This window comes from Medicago sativa, chromosome 6 (genome assembly GCF_051527215.1).
Source record: "Medicago sativa cultivar Bolivia chromosome 6, Bolivia_mono, whole genome shotgun sequence".
Taxonomy (NCBI): Eukaryota; Viridiplantae; Streptophyta; class Magnoliopsida; order Fabales; family Fabaceae; genus Medicago; species Medicago sativa.
In genome coordinates, this window is record NC_140754.1 from 79,650,765 (window position 1) to 79,664,915 (window position 14,151).

The following is a 14,151-nucleotide window of genomic DNA, read 5'->3' on the forward strand; positions in this document are numbered from 1 at the left end:
GTTTTTTAGAAGGGAAAGGTGAAGAGAAAAAGGGTTTAGGTTGTGGAAGAGGATTTGTTGGGTGAGGTTGCCGAGAATTGTTGGTGGAAGTGTCTGTGACTGTGAGGGTAGTGGTGATATGAGCCACTAGCATGTTACGATGAAGATGAAGGGAGTTTGTGAAATTTTTAGTGTTCTAGGGTCTTCAATTTCTTCATTTTTTGTTGTAATTTTGTCTTTTGTGTTAATTAATTAAATTAACTACAAATTAAGACTAATCATTTTATTAATTTAAATTCATTTAAAATAATTGGGGTCCACCATCTGCCACGTCAGCATCCCGTTAAAAAATTGACACCAGGGACTATTTATGATAACGGAGGAAAAATGTAGGGATTTTAAAAACATTTATTAAAATGTAGGGACTATCTGCAAAATCGCGCAAAATATAGGGACCAAAAACATATTTAACCCTTATAATTATTAATCTTGTATTAAAAATTAAGAGAAATTTTTGGAACAAATGTCAAGTAGGATTATGATGATGTGGACATCTTTAGAGGAGAGGATTTTGGAATAGGCTATTTCTAAAAACTCTAAATTGTTAGTATAAAGATTGGAAGCTTTGCCACGAACGTACGAACCATTCTTATAAGAGGTGGGGTGAGTATGGTTTGGACTCATGCAAAGATGGTCCAACTTGGACCATTTTTAGTAAACTTTTACTCCAAATTCTTCTACGATCCATCCACATTCCACACCAAATTTAGCCTGAGAACTTTCTCTCTTATTGCAACTTTCTCTTTCTCTTTCTCTTCCATCTTCTTCTTCCATCTTTGTTTCACCAACCTATGTTGATTTTTGGTATCAAATAGCAAAATGGTTGGGATGAGCAACTGCATGACGCAGTTACAGTGTTATATCCGACTACAATTGAATACACTCTTTTAAATTTTTTTAGAATTTGATTATGTGATAATGGTGGAATGACTTCATTATGATACTTTTGCCCTTATTTTTGGATACTTATGTAGTAGTAGATCCAACTTTTGGAATTGGACAAAATATTATGAAGATAATTATCATCATGCAATGAATACTTTATTACATACATGTTTGTTATGCTATTTAGTCTATGTGGAAGTGTAAAAAGTTTAGATAATCCAAAGTACTATATTCATATTAATGTTGTTTATATACAGATTTTTTTTTTAAGCAAATGGAATGTAATGGGAGCCCCCATGCAACACCCTAGATATACTAAAATCAAAGTAAAATGAAGGCTAAAATATGGTTTTGGTCCCTGCAAATATGTCTCGTTTTGGTTTTAGTCTCTGATTTTTTTTTTTGTTTTTGGTCCCTACAAATATGTCTCGTTTTGGTTTTGGTCCCTGACCCCACTTTTGTGATGATTTGCACACGTGGCACATGATGACCTAACCCATTTATTAGAGAAATAGTCCCTGCAAAATCTTTTGATTTTTAAAAAGGTCCCTGCAAAATATTTTACTTTTAAAAATAGTCCCTAGAGGGACTATTTTCAAAAACAAAATATTTTGCAGGGACCAAAAACAACAAAAAAAAATTACAAAGACTAAAACAAAAACGAAGCATATTTGCAGGGACCAAAACCATATTTTAGCCTAAAATAAAATACTCCAGGTCACCATATAATAAACCTAAACGGGTATATAAACATTTAATTACAACAAAAAACGAAAAATATAAAATACTCGGTGTGGGGGCATAAACTTTACCCAGTCACCACATAATAAGCCTAAACATTTTATATAAACATTTAAATGCAACAAAAATGGTTAAAAGTAACCAAAGAAAACACACACGTACCATAAGCACTACCCAGTGAACCAGTGTACGAGCGTGAAATCAAATAGAAAAAAAAAAGTGGTGTGTGAATATTCACATCTCGAGATGACGTATGAAATGACTGTCAACATATAGAGTGATTCACGAACCAACAACCCCTTATGACAGATCATAATAGACATCCACGTTTATTCAAGCTAAACGAACCTTGATCTGCGAGTGTAAATGAGAGATCCAGTACAAGCGACAAGGTTGTGAAACAGATCAAAAAATGGATGCAACAAGACAACACGTCCCTTTACATACCTTGGAATCGACATCAACCATGAGGACGACCGAAGAAGGTGTAGGAAAACGAGCTGAAGTTTGAACGGTCGGAGGTTAAGGATTAACTCATCTTTACGAGTTTTCGCAACCACTCTCTACATATTGAGTTGTTTATAGAGAGACTAAATTAATATTAAATTTGATAACAAGGGACGCATTCGACAAAACTTGAAGAAATAAATTAATTTAAAGTTAAATATGTTTTTTGCCCCTATAAACATTTTAACTTTTTGATTTAGTCGCCATAATATTTTCTTCGATTTTTAGCCTTCTAAAATTTTTTATCCGCACTTCTGGTCTTTGCTTCTAAGTTAGGTCACGTGCGTCGTTCAGATTTTTGAATGAATGTTTGTAAGAATGTTTAAAATATTAGAAAAACATCTCCTAAAAAAAGTTTTATTTTAAAATAACATGAATTAAATATAAATTTTTAAGTACGAAAAACATACAAATTTATATTTAATACATCATTTGTTAAAAAAATAATAAAATTTTGAATGATACACATGAGTTGACTTAAAAACATGAATTAAAAGTGGTGGTGGAAAACATTTTGGAAACTAAAAGTTGAAAAAGAAATCATGATAACCAAAATAAAAAGTTGAAATATTTAAGATGGTAAAAAAATATTTAACCTATTAATTAATAATATTTTTAGATAAATCAATAAATTAAGAGAAAATGTGGACATGCATTGTAAACTAGATGTACATTGACGTCTGATGAAAAATGAGAATTCAACAATTAATTTTTAAAACAATTACAATATATTATTCTTAAATGATAGTAACATTTTGAGTTATTTTGTCAAAAAAAACATCGTGAGTTCTTATTGAACTCATAAATTAATACACATAATCCGTCTTAAGATGAGTGAACTAATTGACCGTTTCACAAATATCAATATAAAATTTTTACTTTTAATATTTTTAAGAGTCATACTAACATGTGACTCAGTGTATTTGAGTCTAACACATTCTCACAAAATCAGCTTGTGATGTGAGGATTACACTCACTTATATACACACACTCTCACGACCAGCACTATTTGGCTTGGTTTGTGGACATAAATGACGGGTGACCTGATAGCAGAAACCTGATGACAGGTGGTTCAATGAATTTTAGAGAGGCTCTGATACATGTTCAAGTCATCTTTTAACCTGATGACGGGTGACCCGATAGAGAGATATCTAATTTTAAAAATCGTGGTTGGACCTAACACGCCCCCACAAAACTTATTTGTAAGGTGATGATTGCTCTCATTATAAACACATGTTCAAACCATCTTTTATCCGATATATGACTCTTTAATAGGATATTGTTTAAGAAACTCATAATAAGGAAACATATCTAAAAAACGTCGGTCAAAGACTTACAAAAACAACAATTATACAATTTTCTATGAAAAACTTATCCCATTTGATTGCTAGAACAATATTTATTGACATTTGTTATTATTTTATTAACAAAATTCATCGATACAAATTCAACATATTTGATTTATCTTTTTTTAAGTGCATAAGTGGGTATCTCAACTTGTATACAAGTCGATTTCTGTTCGAGTTTGAACATAGTCGACCTAAATCACTTGTATCAGAACTTGTCCCTAAATTCATAACGCTCAAATGCCGAAACGCAAAACCTAAACCTCACCGGAAAACACCGCCGGAGTTTCCCACCGGCCACCACAAACATCTCCAAACCCCGTCCACCTCCTCCTCTTTCATCTCCCATTTCCAGTTCCCATTCCCACAATGCCTTCCTCCGACGAAGAACCCACCACAAACCCTAAACCAAAACACCCCCAACGTTCATCATCAACCTCGACAAAATTCTTCGAAGAAGTACTCAACGGACCAAACCAACGTTGTTTAGAAAATTTCCGAATGGACAAAGTCGTATTCTATAAACTATGTGATATTCTAGAAACCAAGGGTTTATTACGCGACACGAATAGGATTAAAATTGAAGAACAATTAGCTATTTTTTTGTTTATTATTGGTCATAATTTGAGAATTAGAGGTGTTCAAGAGATGTTTCATTATTCCGGTGAGACGATTAGTCGGCATTTTAATAATGTTTTGAATGCCGTTATGTCGATTTCTAAAGAGTATTTTCAGCCTCCAGGGGAGGATGTTGCTTCGATGATTGCGGAAGATGAGAGGTTTTTTCCGTATTTTAAGGTAGGGTTTTGGTTAATTTATTGGATATGATTGTTATTTTGGATTGATTGTTAAATAGTCGTTAGTGTAGTGGAATTTGAACAAATCGTGATTGTTCTGCGATATGTTATCAATTGTGGATCACGAGAAATAGCAGTTTATTGTTAGGCTAGAGTTTTTTTTTTTTTTTTTTTTTTGAGTAATTAGGCTAGAGTGTTATAGAGCTGATATAGACGCTATTTGACAATACTTTGTACTAAATTGCATATCGCAGAACAATAGCGATTTGTTAAAACTTTGATATGATGTAGTGTAGTCTAAAATAATTTGAAAAAATCGCTGTTGTTCTGTGATACACTATTTGGTACAAATCAGTGTTGTCAATTGTGAATCATAGGAAGTAGCGCCTTGGCGCTAGACTAGGTACTATAGGACTGCTATAGCCGCTATTTGACCACACTGTGTACTAAATCGCATGTATCAGAACCATAGCGGTTTGTTAAAACTCTGATATGATGTAGTGTAGTGTAAATTAATTTGAACAAATCACTATTGTTCTGCTAGACACTATTTAGTACAAACCAATGTAGGGTTTTGCTTAGTTAGTTTGATATGCATGTTGTTTGGGATTGATTGTTAAATAGTTGAAAGTGTAGTGGAATTTGAACAGATCGCTATTGTTTTGTGATATGCTATTTAGTACAAAGTAGTGTTGTCAATTGTGGATCATGGGAAATAGCAGTTTGTTATTAGGTTAGAGTACTATAGGGCTGCTATAGACACTATTCGATAACACTATGTACTACTAAATTGTGTATAATACATTGTAGATTAATTTGAACAAATTGCTATTATTTTGCGATACACTATTGCCTAATAGCGTTTTGTCGAAATTCTGCTATGCTATAATACATTGTAGATTAATTTGAACAAATTGCTATTGTTTTGCGATACACTATTTGGTACAAAGCAGTGTTGTCAATCGTGGATCACGAAAAATAGTGGATTGTGGTTAGGCTAGAGTACAATAAATGCTTTAGCTGGTATTTGACAACACTTGTATTTAATAGCATATAACAACAAAAGTTTATTAATTTACAAATCGCTATTGTTCTGGGATACACTATTTAATACAAAGTAGTGTCAATTGTGAATCACGCAAATTGCGGCTCGTTCAAATTCCGCTAGGCTAAGGTGCTATAGGGATCCTAATGTCGCTATTTGACAACACTTTGTACTAAATCGTGTATGGCAACACAATAGTGTTTTGTTAAATTTTGATATGCTATAATATAGTGCAAGTTAATTCGAACAAATTACTATTGTATTGCTATACATGCATTATTTAGTACAAAGCAATGTTGCCAATCGTGAATCACGGAAAATAGCGCCTTGTTCAAATTCCACCATGCTAAAATGCTATAAGGCGGCTATACCCACTATTTGACAACATTTTATACTAAACCGTGTATATTAGAACAATACCGGTGTGTTAAAAGTTTGCTATGCTATGCCTATAGCCGTTATTTGACAACATTGGTACAAAATGTTGTTAAATAGTGGCTATAGCGGCACTATAGCATAGTTGAATTTGAACAAACTGCTATTTTTAGCTATCTTCAATTTACTACACTGGTCTCCCTTTTTTATTGTTCTTGGATACTGTGTTTGGTTCAAAGCAATGTTGTCGGTCGTGGAACACTGGAAATAGCGGTGTGTTATTAGGCTAGAGTACTATAGGGTTACTATCGCTGCTATATTACAACCTTTGTACCAAATCACATATTGCCGAACAATAACAGGTTGTTAAAACACTGATACGATGCAGTATAGTGTACATTAATTTGAACAAATCGCTATTGTTTTGTGATAGGCTATTTGGTACAAATCAGTGTTGTCAATTGTGGATCACGGGAAATAGTGCTTTAGCGCTAGACTAGAGGACTATACGACTTTTATAGCCGCTATTTGACAACACTTTGAATTAAAGTGCGTATCGCAGAACAATAGCGGTTTGTTAAAATTCCGGTATGCTATAGTATAGTGTAAATTAATTTGAACAAATTACTACTGTTCTGCTATACATTATTTGTACAAAGCAGTATTGTCAATTGTGGATCTTGGGTTCAAATTCTGCTACGCTGGACTGCTATAGGGTTGCTATTGCCGCTATTTAACAACACTTTCTATTAAATTGCATATATTAGTTGTTGCTAAAATTTTAATATGTAGTGTAAATTAATTTAAACAAATTGCTATTGGTTTATGATACGTTACTTAGTACAAAGTAGTATTGTCAATCCTGAATCATGAAAATTAGAGGCTTGTTCAAATTCTGCTGCGCTGGAGTGCTTGCTATAGGGCTCCTATAGGCGCTATTTGACAACACTCTGAATATTCTAGATTCTATCCATATTTTAAAGTCAGATTTCTATAAATTAGTTTGATATGCATGTTGTTTGAATGTTTGGGATTGATTTTGTCTCACTCAGTGTTTCAAATAGGTGCTACATCGTTATCTATTGTTCCGTTCAGTGATATGCAATTTAATACAAAACAGTGTTGTCATTGTGGTTTACAGAAAATAGTGGCTTGTTCAAATTCCGCTATGCTTAAGTGTCATAGGGCTGCTATAGCCACTGTCTGACAACACTTTATACTAAATCTTGTAGTGCCGAACAATAACACTTTGTTAAAGTTCCGCTATGCTATAGTGCTATAGCGCGTTATTTGACAACATTGGTACCAAGTCTTCTCAACCGTGGATCACGGGAAATAGAGGCCCGTTCAAATTTCGCTATGTTAAAGTGCTATAGCACCATTTGACAACACTTTGTATCTAAATTGTGTATCTCCGAACAATAGCGGTTTGTTGAAATTCTGCTATGCTATAGTGCTGTAGCATAACTCTAGCGGCACTGTAGCATAGTTCAATTTGAACAAACTCATTTTTTTCTGTGATCTAGGATTGACAACAGTTGTCTCACTTTTTTATTATTCTTTAATAGGATTGTGTGGGAGCAATTGATGGTATATATGTACCTGTGACCGTTGGTGTGGATGAGCAAGGACCTTTCCGCAATAAGGACGGGTTACTTTCCCAAAATGTTCTCGCAGCTTGCTCATTTGACCTCAAGTTTTGTTATGTTTTAGCTGGCTGGGAAGGATCTGCTTCAAACTTACAAGTTTTTAATTCAGCAATAACTAGAAAGAATAGATTGCAGGTTCCTGAAGGTAATACTTTTATCTGTAAAATGCAATTATGATTTGGTTAGCAATTGTTTTGGAGTTCTGTCTTTTGCAAATGTTGGGTTACTGGGTGTTAGGTTCTCTTTGCGTATGTCCATTAATTTGGTTTGAAAAGTAAAATAAAAATCTCTGAATCATTTTTTATCACCTATTGTATTAACTGCAGTGAATTGAAGTTATATACTTATAGCTGTAACAGATTGATAGTTAGTAGATGGTAAAGTCAGGCGACCTGAAAAGATTGCAACTATTATTGTTAAGTTTAAGATAGAATTGGGATAAATAAAACTTGTATAACAATAATGAAGCTTGATGCAAATTTAAGGGACAAATGATTACTATACACTTATAACTCTTCAAATATTGGATTAAAACGTTGTTTTATGACACAGGTAAATATTACTTGGTAGACAACAAATTTCCAAATGTGCCAGGTTTCATTGCTCCATATCCTCGTACTCCTTATCACTCCAAGGAATTCCCTAATGGTTACCAACCACAGAATGCATGTGAACTGTTCAATCAACGGCACTCATTATTACGAAGTGTGACTGCTCGAACTTTTGGGGCTTTAAAGGAGCGATTTCCTATATTGATGGCAGCTCCTTCATACCCATTACAGACACAAGTAAAATTAGTAGTGGCAGCTTGTGCATTACACAATTACATTCGCGGGGAGAAACCAGATGATTGGATTTTTAAGATGTATGAAAAGGATGCATCATTTACAATGGAGGAATCACTACCTCCAATAGAGGTGGAAGTAGATCCAAAATCGAATGATGAGACACAAAACCAGTATCAGGGTCTTAGTTTTGATGCTGAAGAAATTGCACTCGCTTCACAGTTAAGGGTCTCTGTTACAGCTGAAATGTGGAACAAATTTATCCAGGATATTTCCCCCATGTAAAATTTCTTTAAGTTCTCAGGTCAGGTTTGAAGTTTTCTCAAGATATTCAAGATATAGTAGAAACCTGTTGAGTCCTTGAGTTATACTTGGACAGTGTACGTTTGCATTTTGTTCATAAATTAGAATCATGCATCATGCATGTTGATCACATTTCATCATAAAAACTTGGGCCTTTAACTTTTACATTGTGGATTATACCCTTCAGAGTTTGGTATAGGGGAAATGGATTTTCCATCCTTCCCAAGGTATAACATGATAAGGATATTGTTTATTGCAGTAAAAAATTCAGAGACCTCATGACTAATACAGAGAATTATGTGGCAGACCATGATTTCCATTGTATGGTTGAAGCTCTGAAAATGTACTGTTAGTGTATAGTATACTCCACTAATTTGTTCATGGGACCATGTACAGAATCTGCTGGTATAGATAACTTGCATATGTGACATTAAATGCCAGGGAAAACGAAGGTACAATGACAGGAAAATGACTTAGGTTGCAAGGTTAATCATGTTAATGTCATATTTTGGAGTTTTGGTACTTGAGATTCAGTATTTTTGTGGTGCTACTTTGGATTCAGTATGAACAATGTATCTGTGTGCCAGGAACTTCCCAATTGAACTGTAATGTTCAAGTTATGTTAGAAAGAGAGTATTAATGAATGTACATGTCAAAGTAAACCATTTTACTCCGTTATTCACAACTTCACCCACCACATAACCTTGATACTGCACGTAGTAGTAGTTGTCTGATCGCAATTGGATGGTCTAGATTTGGACGCGTCCGATCTCCCTGATTGTGTGATTGATGACTGATGCAATCAAATTTGGGTTCACAACATCATCATATTAATTATTTTTAAAAAGGCTAAAATATGGTTTTAGTCCCTGCAAATAGCCTCGTTTTGGTTTTAGTCCCTGCAAAATTTTTTGTTTTTTAAAATAGTCCCTCCTTTTTTGTTTTTTAAAATAGTCCCTAGACGGACTATTTTAAAAAACAAAAAATTTTGCAGGGACCTTTTTAAAAAACAAAATATTTTGCAGGGACCAAAAATTACAAAATGGGTTCAGTTATCATGTGCCACGTTTTGGTTTAACTGTTTTGTACCCTCGTTTTGGTTCAACTGTTTAATCCGTCGAGCATTTGTGATTTTTCGCTTGCCACAAAGTCTTTATGTATAAGCTTAAAAATGTTTTTTTTTTTTTTTAGGGAAGCTTAAAGATGTTTCTAAAAAGCTTGGAAAAAATTAGTTTAAATTTATACAAAATGCTGTTATTTATAAAAACTCGTATAGTTGTTGTAAGTTCATTTTTTTTAAAGTATTGTTTTTATGGAAGTTTGTCTAAAGTGATTACTTGACTAGTTCAATACTCTAACTCTGTCTTGCCAATTGTCACTTGTAGTTGGATGATAGTGAGAGGAAGTTTATCTAAAGTGACAAAGTTCATTAAGCATTTGTTCACCTTTTAGTTGGGTCATGTAGATTTGTTGTACTATATCAGTTGGGATATTACATCATGTGATAGTCCTTTCAAACCTAGCTTTGACTTAAATTCAACATTTTGTAACTATCGTTTTCGTTTAATTTACTATTAATACATAAATCATGTTTGAGCTCAATGAAAAATAAATTACTATCAATTTTAGAATAAAAAAATACATACAAACTTGTTTAATAAACATTTTGTTTTGGACCCAATAACGTTTAGATGAGATGATACGAGTTTTTCTAGTTTAACCAAAGTCTTGAGTTTGAATCCAGTCTTGAACATGCAGAAGCGTTAAAATTCTTAGGGAGAGTTTGCTGCCCATTTAAGTCCCACAAGACTCGAGAAATTAGTCTCTGTAGTTGCGTACGCGAAAGATATTCAATTTAAAAAAAAATGTTTCGGTAAGGCTTGTTAAATAAACTCAGACATTAAAGTTTTAAATTCATCTTATAAATGAAAGATGGTTAAAGTGGATTCTTTTCCACAATCAAACAGCATATTTTTCACTTTTTTTCACATGCTACTACAACTATAACCTTCAGCTTTGTAAACTTTGTTACAGTATTCAAGCATCAATAATTTATATCCCTGCTTCCATTTAATTCATCAACACCAAATCTTAATATTTCTTTAATAGTACTATATTAGATCTGGCCACTCTTTAAAATTAAACATTTGTTTGCATCAATGCTTCTTCTGCGCATAATTAATGTTTCAGAGTTTAATATTAAAATTTAAATTGATCTCTTTAACACTAATTTTTTTTATTACTGAAAGAGGGCGGGGAATCATATGTATGTCCAAAGTAAGGGAGATCTGCAAACCTTAAGAGCACTTACAAAGAGATTTATATTTACCTCCTTCCAAAGGCATTAGCGGGACTTCAAAACGAACTTTCAGATTCAAAGTCTCTTGATGTTCTCTTTTAACATTTACTTGAAGCATATTATAGTGGTTCATATTATATACTAAAAGGATATTAATCTGCAAGAATGTATTATTAAATTGATCTCCTTAACCATTCTTAAAGCATAATATAGTGTTTCATAATTTTACTTAATTGCACATGGTGTGGTTGTATTCTTCTTTGGTTTATCGGTAAGGGCCTTTTGCAACTAATCTAACTCTACAAGTGAAATGTCTAAGATTTTCACCCTTCTATTCACCCAAAGTTTATCATAAAAGGAGGCTAAGCAATTTATCAGAAAAGTTTTACTAAATTGTTAGGTGTTAGACTCATATCTTATTTAATAAAATATTTGTCCTTGTAAAAAAAAAAATGTTAGGTGATAGATAGGGCCATTATCTATCATTGTCAATTTTCTGGCTTGATCTATCATTATCGTAATTTAGTAAATTAAATTCAGTGATGTCTTTTGTACATGGTGTTCTTATCTAGATGATACCCTTATAATATTTGTCGTATACTTGGTGCTAAAAATTGTTGTAAATTACTATAATTTATTCCAGTACAGAACTTAATATATAAGCCAATAAGGCTCAAGCTCAAGGCCTTCCCTTGACATTTTTTTTGTTGGTCAAATTTGTTCAAAAGGCTCAATATTTAACTATATTATATTCAACTAACCAAGTAGAAATGGAAAAAATATTCTCTAGAAAAAAAATTAGAAATGGAAAGAAATTAAATTAACCGCATTACCTTCTTGTGTGAACAGTGTTTATCCTCCATTAAATTATCGCATATTAAAATTTAGGAGAATGTTAACAAATGCCTCAAGGACACTGGTTAAGCATCCAAAATAAGTAAGTTTTGATGAAAAAGTTGTGCAATTATTTAATCAAAAGTGACATCTTATATTTCCAAAACAAAGTTTCTATTTGTAGATTCCTTAATCATTGCCCTGAGGGCACTCGTTAGCAAGACCCTAAAATTTAAATGATCTAGATTTCAATAGTTCATTTTAATGAAAACAATCGTCAAATTTTAAAGATTTTACGTATTATTTATCAACAAAATACTGACGTTGACTTCAAAAGTTGAACACATTTAAAAAATATAAATCAATTACTTGTAAAATAGACTAGTGTACCTCTAGTGTGATTTGAGTTCTTCACATCATCTTCCTACCAAAGTTGAAACACTCATGACACAAGCTGTGTAGCAATAATATAATCATTTCAATTTCAAAAGTTCAAACACAGTCCATTCCTTTTTCATGAATCCCCAAACATTTCCTCTCCCATCTATTCTCCCCCAAAACTATGATTAGTTATTACATATAAAACCACAAACTCAAGACATGTATTCATATTGCCACTAACCCTTCCCCCTAAAACCTCCAAAATCCACCTCTCTCTCACCACAAATCCACAACACAACAATGTTAGATCCAGCTAATGATTTGGTTCCACCACCTTCTTCACCCTCCATCTCTTCCATTTCTTCCTCTGATCTTGACACTGAGGTATATATTTTCAATCTTCAATATTCAATATTCAATTTCATCAGACTCTTATCTCACATACACACAAATTTCTCAAAAATTTAGTTTTTTTTTCTGTCAATGAATCAAATTTAATTAACACCCTACAATTTCAAGAATCTAAATTCCACTTTTTTTTCACTAATTTATTCAATATCATCAAATTCTTTAATCTTTATCTCATACATACACAAACTTTTCAAAAATTTCCATTTTTTCAACACCCCAAAATTTCAAGAATCAAAATTTCACTTATTAATTCAATATTCAATATCAACAAACTCTAAATCACACACATATACACACAAATTTCTCAAAAATTCCTTTTTTTATGATTTTTTTTTTTTGCATTTTTCAATCAATCAATATAGTGATTTTTTGAACAACCAAAAATTTCTAAAATCAAAATTTTGAATCTTTTTTAATCAATGAATCTAAATTAATGATTTTTGTGATTTGGGTATTTTTTGAATTGTATAGTCCACAGGATCATTCTTCCATGATAGAAGCACAACATTAGGGACACTAATGGGAGTGAGTTTTCCAGCCATTACATTCAGAGTTCCATCACAGCACCGGGACCCACATTCCGGCGCCGGTGGATCCAATAGAATTGCACCCAAGAAGAAGAGAAAACCCGCCGCCGTGGCGGGGGCGGCGGAACGGCGGAGAAGGTGGTGGCAGCTATGCAGGGAAGGTGATGCAAGACCGGCGTCGCTGGGAGATTTTTTGGAGGTGGAACGGCGGTTTGGCGACGGCGCGTTTTATGATACGGCGGTGGAGATGGAGGGTATGGTGGTTGGTCATCAGGAGAGGAATGGTGGGAGGGAGCTTTTTGCTGATGGGAGGGTTCTTCCGCCGGTGGGAGATGTTGGCGGGGGTGAATCGCCGGCGGTGAGTCTTTGTAATAGGTTTCCGGCGTCGCTCACCGGAATATGTAGCGGTGGTGCTGGGTAGGGGTAAAATTGGGATTTTGATTTTTTCTTTTACTTATAAAAATTGGATATTTTTGTGGCTTTATTTATTTAATTTTAATTTTTTGTTAATTAATTTTTGGAGTTTGTTTGATTTGTTAGCTAATTGGTTATTGGTAGAATGAGATTCTTTTTGTCTGTGGATTAAGTGGAAAAAAGCATGTTTTGGCTTTTAACTTTTTTAACTTTTTGTGTTTTTTTCCTTTTTCTTCTTTTGATGGAAATGGAACCATCAACCATGTGTATCATGTATATGGTGGTGGTCCACATTATGATCTTATCATATGAAAGGTAAAAAATATTAAAATGATTATTGAAATGAGGATGAGTAACAAATTTTGGTTGATTTTTTTTTTGCTTGACAAAAGGAGATATGTTTCATTTTAGAATGGATAAGTTTGGTAATGTGTATGAAATAGGAGAAAAAAGAAATGAGAATAAGCTCTTGATTATGACCACCCTTTTAAGGGCATTAGCAACAATATTGACTAGTCCTCTTCATAAAAGCTACATTGATAATTTGAATGAAAAACAAAGTCAAGATTGTCTTCTTGCATTTGTTGTATACTATCATCAAGCACAACTTTTGAATCCAATTCAAAAAATGACATCATCCCATCTTACGTGTACTTCTTGCACTTTCTCTAAACCTTAAGATGAACATTCTTGCATAGACTGTTGTCTATGCAAGAATATAGATGTACTTTTAAGGACTCCAACGCTCAAGTTAGTGACGATTTTTTAAGAGCCGAGAGGTTTAGAAGCATGGAAAAATAATGTATTTTTCAC

At 33.2% G+C, this 14,151-nt stretch overlaps 2 protein-coding genes across 2 annotated transcripts; both read left to right on the forward strand.

Annotated features, from left to right (window-relative positions):
- Positions 1-3,735: 3,735 nt before the first annotated feature.
- On the forward strand, positions 3,736-9,157 carry LOC146917186 (nuclease). Its single transcript, XM_085718969.1, has 3 exons — positions 3,736-4,316; positions 7,304-7,529; positions 7,937-9,157. The coding sequence occupies exons 1-3, from the start codon at positions 3,888-3,890 to the stop codon at positions 8,452-8,454; spliced, it is 1,173 nt and encodes a 390-aa protein (XP_085575095.1). The 5' UTR covers positions 3,736-3,887; the 3' UTR covers positions 8,455-9,157.
- A 2,826-nt stretch (positions 9,158-11,983) lies between these two features.
- Positions 11,984-13,547, forward strand: LOC146917187 (uncharacterized protein At3g17950). Its single transcript, XM_085718968.1, has 2 exons — positions 11,984-12,370; positions 12,869-13,547. Exons 1-2 carry the CDS (start codon positions 12,287-12,289, stop codon positions 13,343-13,345), a joined length of 561 nt encoding a protein of 186 aa, XP_085575094.1. The 5' UTR covers positions 11,984-12,286; the 3' UTR covers positions 13,346-13,547.
- Positions 13,548-14,151: the final 604 nt, after the last annotated feature.